Source organism: Elephas maximus, chromosome 4, assembly GCF_024166365.1.
Source record: "Elephas maximus indicus isolate mEleMax1 chromosome 4, mEleMax1 primary haplotype, whole genome shotgun sequence".
Lineage (NCBI taxonomy): Eukaryota > Metazoa > Chordata > Mammalia > Proboscidea > Elephantidae > Elephas > Elephas maximus.
The window spans coordinates 98,538,094-98,563,779 of record NC_064822.1 but is presented as its reverse complement, the minus strand read 5'-3'; the positions used below and the strand labels follow the sequence as shown (position 1 = coordinate 98,563,779).

At 40.2% G+C, this 25,686-nt stretch overlaps 1 protein-coding gene across 6 annotated transcripts in view; it reads right to left on the bottom strand.

The window, feature by feature from the left end:
- Nucleotides 1–25,354, bottom strand: part of TMEM117 (transmembrane protein 117) — a 568,932-nt gene extending 543,578 nt beyond the window's left edge. Inside the window, exons 1-2 of one of the 6 annotated variants that reach the window (XM_049882884.1) lie at nucleotides 24,900–25,354; nucleotides 23,884–23,929 (exon numbers count right to left, since the gene is read on the bottom strand). Coding sequence is in view for 4 of the 6 variants with exons in the window: in XM_049882877.1 (XP_049738834.1) it covers nucleotides 12,188–12,464 (277 nt within the window). In the remaining 2 variants the exon portion in view is untranslated. Of the gene's footprint in view, nucleotides 1–12,187; nucleotides 12,493–23,883; nucleotides 23,930–24,509; nucleotides 24,671–24,899 lie in introns of those variants that run through there. The other 5 variants (XM_049882877.1, XM_049882885.1, XM_049882878.1 and 2 more) reach the window with 5 other exon arrangements.
- Between the last annotated feature and the right edge of the window lie 332 nt (nucleotides 25,355–25,686).

Genomic DNA, 25,686 nt, shown 5'->3' with positions numbered 1-25,686 from the left:
TATACACAAGGTCACCATGAGTTGGAGCCAACTTGATATCAAGTAACAACAACAACAAAAGCTCCTTCTCATCATGCAGGTTTTATTTCCAATATCATCTCCTCAGAAGGGGCTAACCTGACCACCTTATTTAAAGTAGCCTCCCCACTCCACTCCAGGCATATTATATCACAGCTTCCTGACTTGTTTTCTTAATAGCATGTATTACTATCTGAAATTATCTCCTTCTTTTTAAATTTATTTAATTTTTAATTTCTGTGTCAGTAAGGATAAAACAACCAAAAAAACCAAACCCAGTGCCATCAAGTCGATTCTGACTCATAGCGACCATATAGGACAGAGTAGAACTGCCCCATAGAGTTTCCAAGGAGCGTCTGGCGGATTCGAACTGCCAGCCCTTTGGTTAGCAGCCGTAGCACTTAACCACTACACCACCAGGGTTTCCTGTCAGTAAGGATAGGCTAGGTTATACCACAAAACTTCAAAATCTCGGTGGCTTAAAAAAACAAGGGTTTATTCCTGCCTCATACTACATATCCTTTGAGGGCCATGTAAGAGCGCTGCCCCTCACTGCCTTCACTCTGAGACCCAGGCAGACAGAGCAGCAACTATCTGGAACATTTCTGGTTGCCAAGGAAGAAAAAAAGAACACTATAGTGTCTTTCATATGCAGTCAAATGCTCCAATCCAGAAATAATGCACTTCACCCTCTGTTACAACTAACTAGCCAGAACTAATCATAAAACCAGGAAATATAATCCCACTGTGTGCCAGAGATGGTGAGACAAATATTTAATGAATTGCATGAATGACCACAATTGTCCATACTTCTCCCACCTGAATGTAAGACCTATATGAAAACAAGAACCTTGAGTGTTTTGTTACTAATCACTGCGGTATCCCCAGTGCCTACAATTGAGCCTGATATGTGACAGGAACTCTACAAATACTTCTCAAATGAAAGTATAACATCTCTTTTATTAACCTCTCCTGCATATCTAAGACTAAAATATGTCTACACTCATTGCCGCCAAGTTGATTCTGACTCATAGTGACTCTATAGGACAGAGTAGAACTGCCCCATAGGATTTCTAAGGGGCAGGCTGGTGGATTTGAACTGCCAACATTTTGGTTAACAGCCAAGCTCTTAAACACTAGAGAATCAAAATATGTCTAGACTTGCTAAAAGTATTGTATCTAAAGATCTTCCTCCACCCACCACTGACAGTTTTCCAAGGAAGAGTAAAAACAATCTTCTTTCATATTCAGTTTTGTCTGCCATCTAGAATTCAGCTGTTTAGTAAATTCTCTGTCCTGGTTTGTCTATGGATTACTAAGCACTGTGTTTACAAAATTTGGTGAAGGGGGTAGAATTCAGTAATCTGTTTAGGCTGTAAACAGAAGCAGAAGAGCAACCTAATAATAAATGGATAGGGTTATTTTTCATGTGGCTCAACTAACAGATGCATGGCTGGGGTTATAATGAGGAAAGAACCTGGGAAGGCTGTGAGCCCCATTTCTACAGCCCCCACTCATAAAGACATTATCTATTCATGCCTAGGGAAAGAAAGGTGCTCTTCTGGCTTTATGGTGGATCTGAGAGTCAGAACTTTAAAGACAGACAGTTGTGATCGCCCTACAGCAGCTGCCTCTGGGGCCCATCTTCCCCGCGGCCACAGCTATTACACAGTTACCACTACCTCCACACCCGTAAAGGATGGGAGACAACAAATGCTGGGGACCAAGTTCTACCTCGCTCTCTCAGGTTTTTCTGTGTATTCACTTGTCTACTTCTAGCTGGTCTATTCATTTCCACGGGCATGTCCTCAAGGACATGCAAGGTGTTATAACAAGCATGGACTAGATTGGGAAAATCCTAATGTGTAATCACATTCCTCTCACATGAAAGGGAAGAAGTATAGTCCAGCAATGAATGCTAGGCTCCTGAAGGCTGCAAGGGCAGGAAGCACCGTGCTGAGTTTCTCTGAGCTTAGCAGCATTGACAGACTTCATCCTGGAACCATAAAACTTCTTGCTGGGTCAAATAAATGACTTTCTTTACCCAAGACAGCGGGCTGGTCAGGCTGGGAGCAGTGCCAGAAAAGATTCCTGAACACAGACAATGTAGAGCAAAGCTGTAGGAAGTGGTCCAGCACAATCCAGTCCTAAGGCTGCAGGCTGCCAGTTCGCCATCTGGGAGGCCTGAAAAGGCGCCTGTCTGGGAATCAGGAGACCAAGTTTATGTTCCAATTTTACTGCTGGCTATTGTTGTGACCTTGGAGCCAGGCACACCAACCCTGTGCATTTCTGTTTACCCATCAACAATAATGCTGGGTTGCAGCTATGCTAAGAAGACAATTCAGAGATAACAGAACTGACTCCACCCCCACCGATACTCAAAACCAGATATACAGCTTCAGGGCCACCACTGGGCAAAATGGTGAAACAACTAAAGTTTGTATTTGGACAACCCTTTCGCCCCTTATTTCAGCCTGTCCCCCTGGGTATCCCTACATCCTTGGATGGCCCCTTCACAAACCCCTGCACAGCAACATGGCTACCACATCAGAATATTCTCCCACTTCCTCTCACTTATCTAAACTCAGTCACCTGTGTGCCAGTCTCTCTGGCCCCACCTCACTCAATGATGCCAACTGTTGACATCCTTTTTTGTTCATCACGCCTCTCAGATAGCATAATGCTTTAACCCACTTAAAATAGAATCAAGAAATTATTCTGGTTATGTGAATTAATAAAAGAGGAAACAAACCAGGGGCAAGTTTTATTTCTCAGTGGCCTTTTAAATCACATTCTTCTCCTCAACCAGGACTATTTACCCTATTATATGGGCATCAACAACAAATCCTCTATCAATTCAGTTTTAAATGAATCAAGTAATCAAGCACTCTTCACTTTGAATTATACTATGTATTGTTTAACACTGGTGCCCTGGTGCCACAGTGGCTTAAGAGCTTGTCTGTTAACTAAAATGTCAGCAGTTCAAATCCACCAGCTGCTCTTTGGAAACCCAATGGGGCAATTCTACTCTGCCCTATAGGGTCACTATGAGTAGGAATCGACTTGACGGCAATAGGTTTGGTTCAACGGGTTTTACTGTTAAAGAACTGCAAGTTCCAATGTGGCTGGTTACATTTCACTCATTAGTGAAGTGGTATCCCTCAGCACCCTGTGTGTGGGATGAACCGTCTGCTACAATTTCACTTGACAGTCACCTTTGTAAGAAACTCTGAACCATTGCCTCCTACAGGTGGGAAATGAGATGAGGGAGTGGGGGCGATGATTGGCCCGGGTAAGGAAAGGGTCCCTTGACACCTCAGTGACTCATCTGTATTAAGTACAATAAAAAGTACCTAGAAAGGTACCCTGGTTGATAATTGCTTTTTAATGTTCTAACCTGAGTTAGTTTTATTTCGTCCTTGAGGTATCCTCTTACAGTGTTTATATCCTCTGTCCAGCGGGAACTAGAGCAGCCAGACGATCCTATCACACTGAAAGCTGCAGCTGATTGCCCTTTAGTGCTAATGGATGTGCAACTCACTGCACCACAAACTAATGAAGGCACCTAATAAGTAGTGTAGGAGGAAATGGCTGTATGCCTGAGATTCCAGCCTCACCTTCCTTTCCTGCTCTACAAGACAGAAGAACATTTTAAAGGAATAGGAGAAGTTTTTCTAACAGGTTATAAAGTTCAATAACTCTTACACGCCGAATTTCCCTATGTAAGAGGAGTGTTCCCTGGGAATGTTTTGTACGCTAAATATCAATAACTTTCCAGTCTACCTTCCCTAACCTATAGTGTATCAAAAACTTTCTTTCCTTCCTTCTTATACCAGAAGGTACTCCAATCTTTAGAACAATATTTTTCTCTAACTTGATTTTTATGGTCACTTCTGGCTCTAAAATCATTTTACTCTACAAAAAGGAACTATGTGTTGACAACTCAAGAGCCTAGAAAAATGAAGATTCTGGTACTCAGTATGTATTGGCTGGGAACAAAGATGGTTGATACAGCATTTAAATAATATCTATCATGAATATCAAATACCATATTTTGAGAGGAGGATGCTTAAAATTATATTCTATCCATATAAGTAACATATGGCTACATATAATAGCATTTGTTCAAAATGAGATGATCATCGCTTGATAACATAATACTTAAAATAATCAATTGTAGATAGTCACCCTAAGTAGTAATAATACATGTTTTTTATGTACTACTAACTGTCTTTACCCAAGAATAAATTTAAGAGTCATTTATACTATCCAGCTATTCAGATCTCAAATTAACCCAAAGGAAGTCAGATCATACCCATATCATTGCATTAAAATACTGATTCTTCCTTCTTACCTGAAGAAATACTTGAAGAAGTCTGTTGCTTTGTTTTTTGATATTCCCATATCACCATGACTCTCTTGCCCACACTTCCTGGAATATCTAAATCTTTTCTATTTTGATATGATAAATCATGTGAGTAGCTCAAAATACAAAGAAGGAATTTTCAAACTAAGCTTAAAGCTAACATAATAGAAAACAAACAGGTATTTAAATTTATTAAATTCATTGAAAGAAAACATTGTTGAGTACTTAATATTTTATGGAAACAGCCTTTTATTAAAATAAAATGAAAGAAAGAAAAAAAAACCTAGAATATGTCTTCTCAAATCTCTGGGTACATTCAGAATGCTTTTTTAATTTTTTTTTGGAACTTCCTATTTAAAACTAGAGCAGACATAGATACATGGAAAATAGCAAACCCTCGATATTTTACATAATATAAACACAAGAAAAATACACTTTCGACACGTGGTCTTCTTTGTAATCATCTAGTTATCAGCCACGCCATTCTTTTTTCTATCACAGCCTTTTCAAAAAGAATCAGGAACCTTATGCAGCTGGATATATTGGGGAAACCAAAGACTTATGTGAAATGTTGCCCACAGTCAAGTACAGGTCACACAATCCAGTTCTGCAATTCTGAAATTCAAAAGACTCTTGTTATGGTTGAATTGTGTCCCCCAAAAAATATGTGTTATGAATCCTAACCCCTATACCTGTGGTTAGGAGCCCTGATGGTGCAATGGTTAAGTGCCCTGCTGCTAACCAAAATGTTGGCAGTTCGAACCCACCAGCCGCTCCTTGGAAGAAAGATGTGGGCAGCCTGCTGCTATAAAGATTACAGCCTTGGAAACCCTGTTGGGCATTTCTACTCTGTTCTATAAACCAAAAAACCAAACCGGTTGCATCAATTCCAACTCACAGCAACCCTACAGGACAGAGTAAAACTGCACTATACAGTGTCCAAAGAGCACGTGGTGGATTCAAACTGCCGAACTTTTGGTTAGCAGCCATAGCACTTAATCACTACACCCCCAGGGTTTCCTCTGTTGTATAGGGTTGCTATATAAATCAACACAACATCAAACGGTTTCATGTGGTTATAACCTCATTTTGGAAAGGGTTTTCTTTGTTATGTTAATGAGGCACTATTAGTGTAAGGTGTGTTTTAAATCAATCTCTTTTTGAGAAATAAAAAGAGCAGGTTAACAGTAAGAAAGCAGGAAGACAGATGCCACACCACATGAAGATCATCTAGGAGCCAAGGAACAAGGATCTTCCCCAGAGCCAACAAAGAGAGAAAGCCTTCCCATAGAGCCGGCACCCCGAATTCAGACTTCTAGCCTTCTAAACTGTGGGAAAATAAATTTCTGTTTGTTAAAGCCACCCACTTGTTGTATTTCTGTTATAGCAGCACTAGATAACTAAGACAACTCTCATCTTTGTAATTTACTTGCTACAAAGACCTGATCAAAACTGAACTTATTCAGTAGCAAAGCCTAGCCAGAACTCATTTCAGCCTGTTTGTTGTCTGTTTTATCCCACTTCATGTGAATATGTATATACTTAGCTACAGAAGTATTAATGTGTTTGGTGATGGGGTATTTCCTCAGGCCCTGCAGGGTGACCTACTAAATATAAGCAAGGCACTTAATCCTGAAACACGTCTGGCCTCAGGGTTTGGTAAGAAATGGCGGGCCAGGACTAAGCTTAGTAAACACATGCCGTGCTGTTCTGAGCACTATAGAGGAAAACGTGCCATTGCCTATGTTCACATTACCTGAACCCATCATTTACTGAACTCATTATCTTCTTCTCAAGCTGGACTCTCCGAAAGACTCCCCCCCGCCTTTTTTTTTTCAATAGGATAATCACTACTCCAGTCACACAGGCCAATCTTTCTAGTAAAAAAAAAAAAAAATTTTTTCTAGTAACCATTAATTCCTCTTTACTTTCACCAACTCATGTCCCATCTGTTTTTGAAGAGTCATAGGGTCTCATGTGTCCCCCTCCTGCTCTACTACCCATTGTCCCTCCCCTATCGCAGACTGGTGGCTCAGTAGTTAAGGGCTCAACTGCTCACCAAAAAGCTGGCAGTTTGAATCCACCAGTCGCTCCTTGGAAACTCTATAGGGCAGTTCTACTCTATCCTATAGAGTTGCTATGAGTCGGAGTCAACAGCAACAGGTTTGGTTTTTGGTTTATTGCAGACTGGCCTAACAATCAAACCCTCATAAATACAACCCCACTTCCTTTCCACTCCCATGATGGCCTCTTCTTCAATATACCCTATGTTCTGTTTGAAGGTCTTGTCATCATCTCACACCTAGCTCGAATACCTGCCTTGACTCAACTACCACAATAGAAGACATAAAGTCCAGGTTATGAGACTGGCATTTAAAGACCTAAGAATTGGGATCCAACCTACCATCCCACTGCATCTCCTCCTCTTCCCTAACACAAACCTAATATGCTACTCACCTCAACAAGATTCAAAGTTAAACCTAAAGAAATTATTCTGAGTGTACCAATTCTAATTTTACCTGTGCTCCTAAACTATTTTCCACATTTAGGAAAACAGGGGCAGTGACCAGTCTATACTCGTAATAGTTTAGTGCAAATATGTAGGAAAACCAACTTGTTCAAGTTATCCCAATCTTACAGTGAAGAGAGAGGGAGATCATTTAAAATATATTTAATCATTTGTGTCTCTGATAATATGTAATTTCCAGTTGCATGAGTCACCATTTTTATGTGGGACAATTGCCACTACAAACTATAGATCACGAGAGGGTTTCATGCTGCTAACTAAATAGCCAGCCAAGTATAATATTTATGTTTCACAAAACATAAAATTAATAACCAATAACTTGGATTAAAACATGTGCTCACAGAACCATTCACTCTTCCTCACACGTGTTCCAAGTTGGCAATGCTCTCCTTTAGAAGTCTACTAAGAAGAGACTTTCCATGCAAGAGTAAAGAAAGACTTACAAGTTATTGAAATGAAAGGAGTAATGAATGGGGTAGTGGCATTCTATTTAATATTTATATTTGGCATTTTATAAGCAAATTTCAAAAGAAAAGATGAAACCGTTTAGTTGATCTTACGAAATGATTCTGATCATTCTATAAAGCATTTTGGTATTTCTATAACAAAATTTCTGTGCTTCTAATGAAGAATAACCCTCTCAGCACAGAAACACCATCACCACCACCTACTACCAGCTTATATCTACAAATTGCTAAAGGATTAAATATGGCCTTAAAAAAATTATGTATAAATGCTAGTTATTTGGGAACAAAGGTAGAGACAATTATCACACACCAAGCCAATAAGAACATGTGTGGCTGCGCTTCCTTTCTATAATGTGGCATGGCTGTCAATTACATAGCAACGTGCTATACTCTCTTTGGTGCAGGTAGACACTAATGGGAGGGAAGATGAATTAAATCAGGGGGGAGTTAGAGAGAGTTCCACACAGGTGATAATGCTTGGACTTGGATGTGAAGGACAAAGTTGACAAAGAAGGAATTAGCACTCTGGGCATGGGAGAACATGCAAAGGCACAGAGGCATGAGAGAACGTCACGTGGTTGAGAATTAGCAAATAATTCTCTACATTGTGTGTGTCAAGAGAACAGGTTTGAAGTCAGGCAGGAGCAGATCATAAAGAGCTTTCCCTACAAATTAAAAGCATTTCAATTTTATTCTGCTGATGATAGGAGCCATTTAGAAAAATTACCCCAATAGCAAAATCCAGAATGAATCGAAGAAGGAAAAAAACTATTAGGAAGAAGTAATTAGGAGTTCTATAACCAAGAAGACTCAATGTCCATGAAGGTGGATGAAAGGAGATAAAAAAAAGAAGACAAGTTTGGAGTTAATTAGGAAACTGAATCAGGAGTCTGGTTATCTTACTCAGCACTATCTGCAGAAGCTTATCATTCCTCCTGTAATACCCCCATATAATCTCATATGTTTTTAGTAATAAAAAAGAGGAAAATTTCAAGGCAGAAATAACAAATACAGGCTCTTTCTTATTGTACATTAAAAAAAAAAACTAGGACACAGTTGTATTATTTTAAAATAATTTGTACTCAGTAAACAACTTGAAATCTAGAGTGATTTTTCGGTGCTGAGTTACCTATACCAACAGGGGAATCAAAATGGAAGCAATGATTAAAATGTGATTTTAACCTAATAGATGAGTTTACAATAGGATAACTTAACAAAATGTGGCAATCACAAAACCAAATAACCTGCCCTCATTATTAATGCCCGTACCATTATATTAAAGATACCTCAAATATATCTTTAACACAGCAGATAACTTTTCTCCAAAATAGGTGGTTTGATCTAAGTTTCCCTTAACTTTCTACACCAAGTAAATTTCCTGAATGGGTTACAAACACATCCAGCCATTGTTTGTAATGGATACCTATTGTTTGCCTACCCAACACCCTCCACCCATTTTTAGAAACTGACTCACTCACCCTCACGCTTAAACTCCTCTATCCATGCAATTACTATACTAGACACCACGCTTGTTTAGTGGATGTTTACTGGTGACTCAACTAACCACCAATTCCTAGATATCCTCTGTGCCAAACATCTCTCCACTCCGTTTTACTCCCACTCTCTAAAGTTCACACCCTAGTTATGATCACCACTAAAAAATAGCTGTACATCAGTTACTGCATGGCATCTGACTACACCCACCAACCTTTTTTCTTATTTCCATTTCACCTGTTCAGTTTCATTCAAATGAAACTTCTTCACCCTCCTTTCCATGTAGCCAGAATCCCCGGTTAAATAACTTTTTTATTAGAACCCTCAATTTGTTTTTCACTCTTTTTGTTTTCTTCCAGTGCAGCAAGTCTGAGCAGTCCCCACTTGGATGAATCACTCTCAAGTTCTGTTCCAGGTGACTGAGTTCTCAGAGAGAAAACTGCTCAAAAACAACATCAATCAAATTCATTATGGCTGCCTTCAAAGGACCTCAGTGATAAACAGTAACTCATTTGTCCCTAGTCAGTTCCCTTCCACATACCCTAGGTTTGCTTTTCCAAACCTTGAACACTTTCTTAAACCCCTTGCCCCATCCAACCCCTCCATTTTTATCTTTAGCTCCTCATTCATCACAGTGAAATAGAGGGGATCAGGTAGGAGGAGCACCTTCAACTTCCTGCCCTTCTACGCCAAACACTAATTAGAGCATTAATCTTTACCTCACTCATGGCTGTTTCTGAGGAACCAGGTCTCTCCTGGTCTCTCGAAGGCCAACATTTCTACTTGTGCCTTAAGTCCAAGATTACAGAAAGCTTCAAAGATGCTGCTTGTCTTCTATATCTTTATCTGCACTTCAGTCTAGGTCTTTCCCCTACTATTACAAGCAAGTCAATTAACCTCACCTTCCCCCCCACAAAAAAAAAGTTAGCCATCACTGCCTAACAAGAAAATCTTCCCTTGGCACTTTCTTCCATTTTTAACCTACTATCCCATTTCTTCTTCTATTTCCCACCAAGCTTCCTAAACTATGTACATGTTCTCCTGTATGTGTATATTATGTATACACATATACATATACAATAAAAATAGGTGTATTTTATATATTTATGCATCAGAAACAGAAGGCAAAGTTTGAGGGATAATAGAGATTGAGAACATATTTAACAATATATATTAATAAAACCAAAACCAAACCCATTGCCATCAAGTCTATTCCAACTCATAGCAACCCTATAGGATGCAGGGTAGAACTGCCCCATAGGGTTTCCACTGAGCAGCTGGTGGATTTGAACTGCCAATCTTTGATTAGCAGCCGTAACAGTAAACCCGTGAGCCACCAGGGCTCCATTTGTAATACCATGTAATACTATATGCACAATATAATACTCAAAATATTTGTTTATTCCTTAAATCATTTCCGTCTGTTTCTAGCCCAACCTCTGAATTAAAAATACTCTCACTAATTCACCTGTGATCTTGTAATTGCTAAATCCAAAGCTCTATTGTTTGCTTCCTAACTGACTCAGCTGTAGCATACTTACTTTTTCCCCATAACACTTACCACCTATTCATGTATTATATATTTATGTGTTTAGTGTCTTTCTCTTCCTGTAGGATATACACTTTTAGGAGATCAGAGACCTTGTCTGTTTGAGTCACTGTCTAGAATAGTGCTGGGCATGTAATAAGGGATCAATGAATATTGACTGAATGAATGACACTCACCTCCTGGACAAAATCCATCAGACCAGAGTTGGGAACCACAGGCAAACTAGGTCAACTTCAGTTCCTTTCCTGGGAGTTTAAACCTGGGACCAAGCAAGTCAAGCCAGTCTCTCTGGGTAGATGTAAACTGATATTCAGTGTGAAAGGAAAATGAAGCAGATACACACAGAGGAGACAAGACCAAGAGCTTCCTGATGGAATCCAAGCCTGTTTCAAGTTATCTAATGCCCAGAATTAATCCTATCCTTGGTCTCTGTGAAATACCCCAATTTCCTTATACAGTAAAACCTGCAAAAACTGGAACCTGAGTAAGGTAGAAATCTGTCAGAGAAGGAAACTCAAATATTTTCTGCCAATAGAGAGTGGCAGAAAAGCAGTAAGACTGCACCCTGTAAAAGGCAGAAAATTTGTACGACCCAGAAAAACATGCCAGTCCCGCCAAGTTCTGGCTCTCACAGTTTTGAAGCAGGCGGTCATGAAAAGGTTATTAACCATCCCATAATAGTTGTTTTTCAGAAAGTCTACTCTTGCCACAGCACTTCACCATGATTGGTTGAATCCCCAAGTTTCTACTCTTCTCCTGGCAAGAGGCTATGGCGCAGGCGTACTGACTCCAAATTCTTCTGCTATGTGACCTTCCTGGGGTGACAGTACCAATCAATCACCATGTTACAACCGTACACAAAGGCCTAGTCACTAAGAATTAGGCATACATGGACTGCACGTACATCTTCCTATCACAAGGCTGAAGATCCTCCCTTCACTGCTCATGCATATGTATTTCACCTCCTATAAAAGGACCAAATCTTCCCTGGTTCGGAGAGCGGGCAGCTTTAGGTCACAAGACCCTGCCTGTCTCCCAGTTTGCAAACTGTAAATACGCCTTTCTGTTCTTCCAACCCTGTGTCTGGCTGACTTCAGTTCTGTGGTCTGCTTGACAAGAACCTACTTAGTAGATGGCTTCAGTTTCACTGTAGTAAGTCACCTTTCTAACTAAAGCTAATTGGTCTTGATTTCTCTTGGTTACTACCAAGAGATTTTTACTAATATGCTGTTCTGTGATTGAATAGGCTCAAAATAAACATTCTAAAGCAAATGTTAAAAAAAAAAAAAGTAAAATTGAGGGTAAAAACTTAGGGTTCCACTTTTAATCCCCTGAATGAACAACATGTGTAAGTATATGGGCAATGGTTAGCATTCTTTAATGAAAAATTAATATGATATGGTGGCACCCTCTTTATGATTTACTATGTCTTTATTATACCACACTTAGGTACTACTTATGGGAGAAGAGCTGTTTTATTGTCTACTCTAAATAAGGTTACATGCACAAATTCATTTTAGCACTAAAGCCATTTTTTCCATTAAGTTTGGTACTAATTTTATCTCTACTAATTTTCCTTAAGCAGGAGGAAAAGCACATCATTTAATAGAGAATAGCTGAAGAACCTAGTTACAACAGTGCATAACAAATCAAGACTGGAGGACAAACTAAGATGCAACCAATATTAGCATTTAGAAAATGCTTTATCTTGGAGAATAGAAATTAAATAATCAGCAATGTTACATTTCATGGGTGATGGTACTTACCAAACAAACGTTGATGGAACAGAAATTTGCCAGCTACTAGTCCTATGAGAATGGCAAGTAGCCATAGAAGCACCTTCAAAAGCCTCCAGCCAACTCCTCTAGGGTATTTATTTGTTACAAATGAAAAACAGTTTCCAACAACAAGAACATTGGCCTCTGTTTGGCTATGAGAAACTGGGTCCTCCGCAAATATTAAGAAGTTAAAGAAGATCACCAAATAAGCCACAATCAGGCGAGACCAGGGATGCTGGAAATAATAACGAAAGTCTTTACCCATTCTTCAAAACTTCAATTCTGTAGTTTACCTGTATAAGAAAAGATACATATGGTTAGAGCAAGAATACAAGTCAGCTCTCTCTTCCTATGTTCAAATTTATAACACCTCAATAAAAAGGTATTTGAAAAGATGATACCTGTTCCTACTTATCATGGTGACCCCACGTGTTACAGGGTAGACCTGAGCTCCCTAGGATTTTCTTGGCTATAATCTTTACAGAAACAGATCTTCCACAGCACTGCTGGGTGGGTTCAAACCACGAACTTTTTGGTTGGTAGTCTAGCACAATCAGCGTGCACCACCCAGGGTCGCCATAAGTCAGAGTTGATGGAAATGGGTTTGGTTTTGGATTTTGCTTTCTATTCATGGCACAAACACAATTCTGAAATTGAGGGAAGTTGAATTGTCCCTTCCACTTCATCTAAGTCTGATCATTTGAGGATCTAAGAAAGGAAAATAACAGTGTAGAGAAAGAGGCACACAAGAGGGCAGAACCCTGTCCAAAATCAGGACTGTGACTGAGATGACATGTAGAAGTCCTCGCAGGAGGAAATGCAGTGCATAGAATCAACACAATGCATTTCCTCTTTTATACTGTTATTTTTATCTTATCATCAAAATACACTTATTTAAAAATTAAAACTATATAAGAGTAAGCTGAGTACTTATTACCAAAAAAATAATTAAACATCCTCCTCTACTCAAATCCCCCACAACACAGTCAAGATAGCATAAAAATTTGGTGGCTGTACTTTCAGATCTTTTTCTGTACATTTACAAGTGTGTGTATGTATATGAGATTTTGCAGAAATGTTCACATGTAGTTATCAAAATAATTTCAACACAGAATACATTTTTTGAAATAGCTTGCAGCCAGAAGGAATCTCTGCTTGCAGGGAGTGAGGAAGACAGGGGAAGGAGCAGGGAAGATTGCAGAGGAGGACATGGCCAACTCCACTGCTGAAGGATGAGTAGAATTTTTGCCCAGGTGAAGAAGGCTAGGATGCTCAATTCAGGCAGTGGGAAAGGCATATGCACAGAGGCATGGTAGAAAACCACACAATAAGCAGCACACCTACAGCAGTGGGTCCTCACCTGGATTTGCACTGGAAGAACTGAAGCTTTCTTTAAATGCACATGTCCAGGGCCCCACCTCCAAAGTCTTCCTCAGTAGGTCTGGAGTGGTGCTCGAGCATATGCATGTTTTTTGTTCTTTTTACAAAACACCATAAGTGATATCAAGGTGCAGCCAAAGAAAAGAACCAATGGCTTAAAAACAATATTTCTGGACCCTTGAACACTGCATCTAGGCCGTCTGACTGCAGCTTCACAATAACAAATAGCTATCCCTGGTTGAAGGTTCTTAGGGGAAGTGATTCTTCCATGTGGAAGAAACTCATCTGGTGTAAGGCCTGGCCTCTCTCTGCCACTTTTCTTTCACCACTCCAGGCAGGGCATGTGGGCTGACTTATCTGTTGGGACATTTTGGGAAGAATAAACTGGGCGTAATCGACTCAGCTCCTTCCTCTCTCGTCTTTGGGAACCAGCCTGCCCATAAAAACACAGGCTATATCCTTCACATGGGGAGGCCTGCCCAGATCCACCAGGGTTTGTGGCTGGGTAATTAAGTCTAATTTTCTGATTTGGTTCTGATGAGTCCATTTACCTCTCAAATTAAGCCTCATCTCCCCCCGCCCCACACCCCAATAATAAAGCTGATCAAATCTGAGATTTAAGGCTGAGGGCTAGGGACCATGGTCTGGGGGGACATCTAGCTCAACTGGCATAACATAGTTTATAAAGAAAATGTTCTACATCCTGCTTTGGTGAGTAGCATCTGGGGTCTTAAAAGCTTGTGAATGGCCATCTCAGATACTCCACTGGTCCCACACCATCTGGAGCAAGGGAGAATGGAGAAAACCAAAAACACAAGGGAAAGATTAGTCCAAAGGACTAATGGACCACAACTACCACAGCCTCCGCCAGACTGTCCAGAACAACTAGATGGTGCCCAGCTTGCCACACCAACTGCTCTGACAGGGATCACAATAGAGGGTTCCAGACAAAGCTGGAGAAGAATGTGGGACAAAATTCTAACTCACAAAAAGAGACCAGACTTACTGGTGTGACAGAGACTGGAGAAACCCCAAGAGTATGGCCCCCAGACACATTTTTAACTCAGCTCTGAAGTCACTCCTGAGGTCCACCCATCATCCAAAGCTTAGACAGGCCCATAAAACAAAATGAGACTAAATGGGCACACCAGCGCAGGGGCAAGAACAAGAAGGCAGGAGGGAACAGGAAAGCTGGGAATGGGGAACCCAAGGTCAAGAAGGGGAGAGTGTTGACGTGTCGTGGGGTCACAAAACAATATGTGTATTAATTGTTTATTTAATTTATTTAATGAAAAAGTAATCTCTGTAAACCTTCACCTAAATTAAAAAAAAAAAAAGAAAAAAATATTTTCCAGAGTCATTATACCAAAAAGAATTAGTCGATATTCAGCCATTTCAAGAAGTGGCATATGATCAGGAACCGATGGTACTGAAGGAAGAAGTCCAAGCTGCTCTGAAGGCATTGGCAAAAAACAAGGCTCCAGGAATTGATGGAATATCAGTTGAGATGTTTCAACTAACAGATGTAGTGCTGGAGGTGCTCACTCGTCTATGCCAAGAAATATGGAAGACAGCTTCCTGGCCAACTGACTGGAAGAGATCCGTATTTATGCCCATTCCCAAGAAAGGTGATCCAACCAAATGTGGAAATTATAGAACAATATCATTAATATCACACGCAAGCAAAATTTTGCTGAAGATCATTCAAAAACGGCTGCAGCATATCGACAGGGAACTGCCAGAAACTCAGGCCGGTTTCAGAAGAGGACGTGGAACCAGGGATATCATTGCTGATGTCAGACGGATCCTGGCTGAAAGCAGAGAATACCAGAAGGATGTTTACCTGTGTTTTATTGACTATGAAAAGGCATACGACTGTGTGGATCATAACAAATTATGGATAACACTGCTAAGAATGGGAATTCCAGAACACTTAATTGTGCTCATGAGGAACTTTTACATAGATCAAGAGGCAGTTGTTCGGACAGAACAAGGGGATACTGATTGGTTTAAAGTCAGGAAAGGTGTGCGTCAGGGTTGTATTCTTTTACCATACCTATTTAATCTGTATGCTGAACAAATAATCTGAGAAGCTGGACTATACAAAGAAGAACAGAGCATCAGGATTGGTGGAAGACTCATTAACAACCTGCAATATGCAGATGACACAACCTTGCTTGCTGAAAGTGAAGAGGACTTGAAGCACTTACTAATGGAGATCCAGAGTCTTCAGTATGGATTACACCTCAACTTAAAGAAAACAAAAATCATCACAACTGGACCAATCAGCATCATGATAAATGGAGAAAAGACTGAAGTTGTTAAGGATTTCATCTTACTTGGATCTACAATCAACAGCCATGGAAGCAGCAATCCAGAAATCAAAAGACTCTTTGCATCGGGCAAATCTGCTACAAAGGACCTCTTCAAAGTGTTGAAGAGCAAAGACGTCACCGTGAAGACTAACGTGCACCTGACCCAAGCCATGGTATTTTCAATCACATAATATGCATGTGAAAGCTGGACAATGAATAAGGAAGACGGAAGAAGGGTTGACGCCTTTGAATTGTGTTGGTGAAGAATATTGAATATACCACGGACTGCCGAAAGAACAAACAAATCTGTCTTGGAAGAAGTGTGGCCCAAGTGCTCCTTAGAGACAAGGATGGCGAGACTGCATCCTACATGCTTTGGACATGTTGTCAGGAGGGATTAGTCCCTGGAGAAGGACATCATGCCTGGCAGAGTACAGGGTCAGCGGAAAAGAGGAAAGATTGACACAGTGGCTGCAACGATGGGCTCAATCATAACAACAATTGTAAGGATGGCGCAGGACCAGGCAGTATTTCGTTCTGTTGTGCATAGGGTCGCTATGAGTCGGAACCAACTCAACGGCACCTAACAACAATAACAACATTTCAGTGAAGTTTTGCATATGGCATTCAGAAACCAAAGGATGCATTAAAAAAAAAAGGTCTGGGATTTAAAAAAAATAATAAAAGCTACAGTTTGACCACAACCTGCCAATTTTTTTCCTTCTCTTTCAACTTATTTAGAGTTCAAAGAAGGAAGAAGGGTGTCTATTGACTGGACCCTTATAAAACCTGTAACACCTTACAGGCCAGGCGTTCTGGACGTCTGCATACATTATGATTTCATTATTGTCATAACAACCTCTGAAATATTGTTATCATCATTCCCATCACTTCATTTTACAGGAGAGTAAACTGAGGCTCACAGAGATTACACAACTTGCCCCAAATCACCCAGTGAGAAAGCTCTGATAGTAGCCCCTGAAGACTGATCCCAGGGCCTAATCACCATGCCCTACAGGCAGCCAGAGCAGCTCCAGGCATTTTCCCTGCCTTTGAGGGCAGGCCCAGGGCCTAGCCCCAGGGACATCATCCCTTGCAAGTCTGGAAATCTACTGCCCTGGAAGACAATTATATTAACTCTGTAATGTATACTTTTAAGGCCCAGGAATAAAATATGTAAATGCAAACAGCCTTCAAGAATCATAAGCACTTCAGAAAAAAAGTGTCCGTTGAAAATATTCTCATTTTACACATGGTTGGTAATATAGAAATCAAGCCACAAGCCTGAGGTAACTCTAAGTCAGTGGAAAAGCTGGGAATAGGCTCAAATGCTCCCAAGTCCCAGTCCAATATTCTGAGCTAGTGAGTGCCAATTAAACCCATAATCTAATGAAGACTTGTCTTAACCATTTTACAAAAGCAATGTAAACATCCTAAGGAACTGGCAGTAAAATTCAGCAAAACAAATAGTCATCGTGCCTCGGGTTCAGAATCCTTCTAAGCAACTTCGAATTCCTTGTGATCTTCATTAACACTCTGAAATAACTCTTCCCAGGGGCTGCCGCTCAGATTGCTTGGGAATGGTAACTACAGCAGATGTTTTTTTTTTTTTTTTTTCAATATAAGGCTCATCACCCACTGCAAGCAGAGACCTACTACACATGCGGTGCTCACAACAAAGAGAGCGCAGAGCAAGCAGGAAGAATAAAAACAAACATGATGCATTTTCATGATATCCTATGTGCAAGGATGCCAGAATGGGTCAGCTGTCAACTCAATTTCATGCAACACCTTTGGAAATTCAAAAGACCACTATCACAAGAGAAATATACAGAAATCATCTGAAAAACCAATAAGGCTTAAAGCAGGAATAGTTCCTACATGTCCATGGGAACTGGACAGAGGTATTATTTAAGAAACTGATATAACAGGTTATTCAATTGCTTCTCTTACCAGTAAGGAATTCTGGGGTAACTGCCGCCTCTACCAGCTCCTGCACCTCCCTTCACTCTCCGTGCCAGTCAAGGCAGCAGGATCCAAAATGTTGAATACATATGACTTTTATAATTTTTTAAATAAATGCTTTGTGGAGGACTGATATATACTTATTTTTATTATTTTATTTGCTTTTTTAAAACTTCAGAATCTTGCTTTGAGGGCTATGTAATGCCCAAATGCCTGAACTGAATTAGATCAAGACAATTTGGAGTTAGCTATTTTTTTATCCCTCTCCAGTATTTATATTGTTTCAGAAAAGAGAACTAAAGTCTCTAGCAACAATCCTGTACTACTGCATGGCTTTATTAAATTTCCACAGTAACGCTATGAATGACACTATCACTCCCACGTTACAGGGAAGAAAATGGAGGATCAGAGTAGTTGCAGTTGTTGCCTGTTTATTTCACATACTCAGTAAATGAAAGAGCCAGAATTTGAATCCAAATCCACTCTGAGCTTTTGATCGCTATAATAAAGACCACAAAGCTGGAAGTGCTTCTCCCAATATTATATTTCCATCATATTTACAGCTTATTCTTCATCTCAACTAACAATTTCAGTGACGTAAATGCTAGCAGACGATACAGCAATAGGACCCAATTATTGATTATTTGGTCTTTTTATTTTAGGCTAAATATGGCTGATATATATTCCTGACTCATAATCCAGGTGCTGAAGTGGTGTCTTCCAGGGGCCCCAAATTTCAAACACCTACGGAACAACTTGGGTAACAATTCTGCTTATCCCCACTTCATGGCTCATACATGAGACTGTCAAAAGTATCCCTGGTCTTCTTGGCCCTGTTTTCTAGTTCCTCTAGTTCTTGATAGTATACAGAATAACAAAACTGTTTTCTCCTTTGTAGTTTCCACAGAGCATACTTATGACTAATATGATGATTTGGTAACTCTAATGTCAATAACCCAGGATCGAGATGGTTCAAATGGACTATGCTACACACTGCACATAGTCTACAAATCACTTAATTTTTTAAATCAGTTCTCCAACCACAGATGAGAATGTTTTTATCTTAGCTTTTAGCACAGCAGAGTGAAATCAGCTGTTTATATGTTTATCTCCTCATTAAGTCATAAGCTCCTCAGAAGTAGGGCTATTTACTTCCAGACACAGTACAGTGCTAGGCACACAGTGGGCATCAATAAACACTTATTGGATGAGTTGAATGGTATACTCAGGGAAGTCCCTCTTTGTTTAAGTGAGATGAAGAGGCAGAGCAACCTGCTATTCAGCTTCCAGAAACAGAGGAGAAGAGCAGCAAATCCAAAGCCTGCAATGACGACTGGGCCAAACAGCAGTACTGATGCACCACCACCCAACACCATCTCATTTTTAGCACCAGGTTCTGTATTATTATTATTATTAATGGCTAACACTTATTGAGAACTTCTATATACCAGACACTGCTAATGAGCTTTACAAACATTAGCTTGTTTAAATTTCATAGCAGTCCAATGAAGAGAATACTCTTATTTTCTCCGTTTTATAAATGTTGAAGCTGAGACTTAGAGAAGCTTAGAAACTTGTACAAGATAACAAAACTTATCAATGGCAGAGCCAGGACACAAAGCCTGACCTCAACACTCTATGCTATGCTCTCACACACAAGGTCATAAATTCTGAAATCTCGTCCTTTACATGTTGGTGAGAAAGTTCCTGATAACAAAGCCAGTCTGATATAAAAGAGTCGCAGTACATCTATGATATATGAGTCTACTATTACTATTCATATTGACCTTGGTAGCATGATCAGAAAGTACTGTGATCATGTGACCACAGGATTGCTAGAATTTTTTTCTTCCTTGAGCATCAACATAAGTAGTTGAATTGAACTGATTGTCCTTTTGCATTGTATTGCTGATGTTTATTCTGTGTTCTCCTAACTATGCTTATATAGAACATTGCATCTCTCAGAACTAGACTAAGCCACACAGTTGAATAATTTCATCTCTTAAACAGTGACATCATTAGATAGATGCCACTATTCGCATGTTGGAAACCTTTATTTCATATAACAATAGTAATGAAGATGCTGGTAATCCCAGGCTGTAATTTTATATCCTAACTTATCATCCATAGGCCTTTGGTCATGGTTTCCACCTCTAGAGGGGCTAGTATTTATACTCTATATTTTATGCATTTTACTACAAGCCAGTATTTCACATTGTACTAAAGGCTAATAATGGAGAGGAATGCAAAGGAGAAATGACTGAATGAAAACAACATTCAAATTGCGAAAAATTTTGAGCAAAGACACAAAGGATACCGTCTGCAATAGGTTTGGAGACGCAGCAGTAGTTCTGTGTGGTTAACATGCAGGGTGCTTGGGAGTGTCTGCAACAGTCAAAGATAATTTGGGGCCAGATCAAGGAGGGGTATACAAAAGTGTCAGTCTGTATTTTACTGAGTATAGAATAGGGAATCATCAAAGAAATAATAATCTTCAGAGCAGAAGAATAATATGATTGATTGGGGCGGGGTTTTGGAAAGGTTTCTCTGCCTGCTTAGAAAAGGATGAATTTGTATGAGGCATGATGGAAGTGGGGAGAACAGCTTAGAGGCAACCCCAATAGTTTAAGTAAAAAATCAGGTCCTAAAATAGGGCAACATTGATGCTCTAATAATTTGTTTGATTAAATTGGAATGCCCTACCTTCATTACTTATTAGCATCTTTACAAAAAAATGAAAGCACTCAAGGATTTCAAGAGTATGAATTTCATATTTCTCAGCAGGAATCCTGGCCCAAACTATAGTTTTTACATAATGACAATTACAAACAAGATGGAGTATACTACTCTCATTAACAAAAATTTATGGATGTACATGAGAAAAGTTCTTGATGAACTAATATGCTATACAAAAGACATCACCACTAGCCAAGAACACAGGACCCAAAGCACAAAAGTGCCAGTCTGTATTTTACTCTACTAATGTAGATTTTTTTTAATGTAGATTTTAGCATGTAGTTATACCTAACTAGGTAACAAACAGATCATTTTCTTTGTGAAGTACCATTCTAGGATAAAAAAAGGAATTTTTCCAGATTTTTTACAATCCTTGGCTATTTATGTCTGATATTCCAACTGTGACCCTTCTTAGCTCTCATTAAAGGACTTATTAAAATGACTACACCTGATACTTGGCCAAGATGTATTTTGTGAACTTTATTTCAACACCTTGAATCCAATTTCTTGAAAAATAATTTTTAAAAAGACCTCTTACACTTTGTTTTTTGTGGTATGTACTTTGTGAAGCATACTACTGTGTTTTGGATAGTTCTTAGCTGTATTAGTACCAAAATTAAAGACTATTTTATTCAATCACCCACTGGTACTATTATACGACTATATGTAAAGTTCTTCACAGTTAAAAGAACACTTTTCAAAATCATTTCAATTAATCCCAAGGATATAATCATTTTTAAATTTGCATGTCAAAAAGGCAGAATTTTAAATTATTTCCCTAAAAGATAAATAATGATAAACCCAAAACCAAACCCATTGTCATCAAGTCTATTCCCACTCATAGCAACCCTATAGGACAGATTAGAACTGCCTTGTAGGGTTTCCAAGGAGCAGCTGGTGGATTGGAACTGCTGACCACTTGGTTAGCAGCCAAGCTCTTAAGCACTAAGCCACCAGGGCTCCAAATAATGATAATAGCCTATATTTATATATTTTACCTCTTAGTGTTTTTAATGAATAAAAATTACACCCTTAGAATGACACTATAGAAATGATCAAGGAAATCAGGAATATTTGTTTTCAGAAGGCAGCATAATGTAGTAGAAGGAATATGGTCTCCCATAGTTCTACTTGTCTCTACCACTTGCTAGCTCTGTGTACTTGGGCAAATCCCTATTCTCTCTGGGACTCCAGTAAAATACTAATAAAAGTACTTTCTTTATAGAGTTATTGTGAATATTAAAGGAAATTACATCTGAAAAGTACCTGGTCATTTCCAGGTGATTCCAACCCTGAAGGCCAATGTAAAATTACTTTTGGTCATCTCCCTTTAAAATGAGCATGAAAATAATATCAACTTTATGTGTGGGGCTCTTGAAAGGAATTTTTAATGTACTATCTCAATTAATCCTTATTCCAACACTTTAGATTTCACCAGCGAAGAAGTGGAAGTTCAGAGAGGCTATAACGTGCCCAAGGTCATATAACTAAAAACTGGCAGGAACAAGAACTATTTCTATATGACCCCAAAGTCAGTACTCTTAATTACTACTATGTTCCCTACACTGAGTAATGTAGAATTCAGAATCAAGTTCCAATGGGAAGGAAGGAAATATAAGTACATGGTAGTGACTTGCACCTCTAGGTACTCAATAAATATTCGCTGATGGATGAAAACATGAATAGAAGGATCCATGATGGATAGATAAAAAACCAGCCTTGGGTAAGAAACAAAACACTGAGGATTCCATTCCAGACAGCATAGAATCTAGATAATGGGACACCAAGTCTGTAAAAAGAGAAATGGCAGAAAGGCAGGGAAAACAAATACAGATTTGTCTGGACCAGCCCTGAAGGGTAGGTCTTAGTATATTACACTAAATTGTCAGATGAAAAAACAAGCATGAGGAGATGATGCATGGCATTCTACATAATGCAAGTACTTATGACAAGTTTAAAAACAACAAACAGCAGTAATAACAAAGCAGAGTTGGAACTTCTTACTCTCAGTCCAATACAAGAGACCGCATGGCCTTTTAAATAAAAAGCAACCTTTTAGGTCAATCAATGAAACCACCATAAGTGACTTTGAATGGATAACAGGATGATATTTGTGTACCCTAGCTAATTAGAGGATCACATCCCTACATCACTTCCTAGACTTTCTCTTCACATTGTTTCAATCTTTAAGTGATTTTCTTCTATCCTTCTTATCCTGCAATCCTTAAAAAAAAAAAAAGAACAATGCAAATTTTCAAAACAGAAAATGTAAAAGCAAAGTAGGTCTGGGGGGTCCTCTGAACAAAGACATTAGCCAAGTTTTCACTGAAATGACAAAATATTTATGAGTCCTTTCATGTTATAAAGTTAAAAAGCAATCACCAATGAATTCTTTAAAAATGTTTAATGCATCAACTGGTCCCTACCCACCTGGAGCAAAGGAGAATGAAGAACACCAAAGACACAAAGAAAATATGAGCCCAAGAGATAGAAAGGGTCACGTAAACCAGAGACTCCACCAGCCTGAGACAAGAAGAACTAGATGGTACCTGGCTACCGCCAATGACTGCCCTGACAGGCAACATAAGAGAGAGTCCCTGACAGAGAAGGAGAAAAGTGGGGTGAAGAACTCAAATTCTAGTAAAAAGACCAGACTTAATGGTCTGAGACTGGAGGAACCCCAGAAGACATGGTCTCTAAACCCTGGTAGTCCAAAACCAAAACCACTCCCCAAGCCAACTCTTCAGACAAAGATTAGACTGGATTATAAAACATAAAATGATACTCGCAAAGAGTGTGCTTCCTAGCTCAAGAAGATAGATACATGAGACTAAATGAACAACTCCTATCTGGAGGTGAGATGAGAAGGCAGAAAGGGACAGGAGCTGGTTGAATGGACACGGGAAAAACCAGGGTGGAAAGGAGGAGTGCGCTGTCACATTATAGGGAGAGCAATTAGGGTCACGTAAAAATGTGTATAGGAACTTTTGTATGAGAAACTAACTGGAACTGTAAACTTTCACTTAAAGCACAATAAAAATAAAAAAACATTTAAACATTCTTTTCAATAATAAAAAACGGATGTCCACGATCTTATCCTAAACACAATTTGCCAAAGAAATTAACTATTAAAGAGTAAAATAATATTCACTCACATCTAAAATTATTTTTAAGCCATTGGCAGTTCAAAGTAGCAAATTAAATAGAATTGACAAGTACACTTTCTGATCAAAAGGACCAGATTTTTTTTTGGAGGAGGGGTAACTGGGGAAGGGAGAGAATGAATACCTGAGTCAAAATGTCAAAATCCATAATTACTTTCCAACTATCAAGACTGGAAAAAAAAAAAAAGTTAGATCAATAGATCCATGGTAAAAAGTCAATTTATTACAACAAAATTACTTTTTTTTAAAAGATTCTACTACTTTTTATATTTAAGAAATTGGAAGAAATTTTTTCAGAAGACAAAACAAAACCCTGAAAGCTTCTAAAAGTCCTACTTTGGATTTCAGACTTTGGATTTCAGACAATAGATTGTTTAATTGGGGGGGAGGGGTGAATAAATTTCCTTATGTTCAACATACTTTCACTCATTTTTTTTCTTTTTTTACTTTATAAGTCTTTTATCTACATATAATACTAAAATAACATGTGATGTTTATCCCAGATACACACACTGAGTGTATTGTTCCACGGTGGGTGGGATGAATAATGGCAGCCAAAGTGTTACCACATGGGTCAAACACACTTGTGGGCCTGTGGCATTTTCAAACACAGGAATCGAAGAACAGTTTTATTTAGTCATGATGAAGTCAGTAAACACCCAAGTCATTTTTTTTTTTTTTTAAATAAGATACAAAGGGACTGCAACCTGTTAATTTAATTAACAAACAAAAGATAGGGCTTTTACTCACTTCCTACCCTAGGAATCACTGAAGCGAGGAAAGTTCAAGGTCTGTTCCGGTTATGTCCCTTATCGCGGGGAGCCGGGAGTTTGAGAATTCCCACCTAGAGGCATTCGCTTAGGAGCCTCCCCTGCCCTAACCCAGAAGGGCTGGTGCGGGTCTCCCTCCCGGACACCTCACCCTGTCTCTCCGAATGCCATTCTCAGAAACGGAGCGGAAAGGTCGCCGGGGGGGACTAGGGGGCCGGGATTTCGCGGTCGCCTCCTCACTCGCCGGCAACTACGAGGAAGCAACGCTGCTGCTGACAGCCCGGCTGCGGGCAGGACGGCGCCGAGGGCTCGGCTGCGGCTGGACCGCGCGGCGGGGGAGGCGCGCCCAGCCCCGGGCCCGCGTACTCACCCGAGCGGGCCGCGCGGGGCTCCGGGCGTCTGCACACGGGAGGCTGGGTCGAGCAGAGCCCTCTGCCGCGCCGGCGGCCTCGCTGGGAAGCGCGGCGAGACGGGCCGGCGGCGTCGCGGCCGCCGCTGCTGTCACCGAGCTATAAATACCGGCTCGGCCCACACCCGCCGCCGCCTACGCCAGGCGCCCTCCTCGCTTCCAACCGCAAAGTCCCCCGGCCTGGAGCCGGGCAGCGGGAGAGCAAGGGTGACAGCACTGCGCAGGTGACTGCGATCGCCCCAGCTGTGTAGCAGCCTCCGCAGCTGGAAGCATGGCCTCCTGCCGCCCCCGCCCTCCCGCTCCCTCCCGACTCCGGCCCGCGGGCCGAGCGCGCAGCCACCGAGCCTGCCCCGCCGGGCCGCCTCTGCAGACCTGGCTGCTACAAGCAGGCGATGATTTAGGAGCTGGACGGAGCGGGGAGCGGGGATTGGGACCCGGCTTCAGCCTAGTGTCAATAGCAGATCCTTCTTCCTGGGGGAATCGACAGATTTCTCAGAAAACCCACCACCCTTCAGGGAACCAATAAGGTTCCCAGGTGGAATATCCTAAAAGAGCCGCAAACTTTCTAAAGCAGGCTGAGATCACAGAGCATCCTTTCTGCTTTTATCTATTAGGGGGTGGGAGGAAGAGAGAGCACACGAGGAGTATGAGAAGTCTTATACTTTCTAGTCTGTCTGGTCTGACACAGACACACATACGTAAATATAATCACATATATACACACATATATACTTACAAACATATTCAT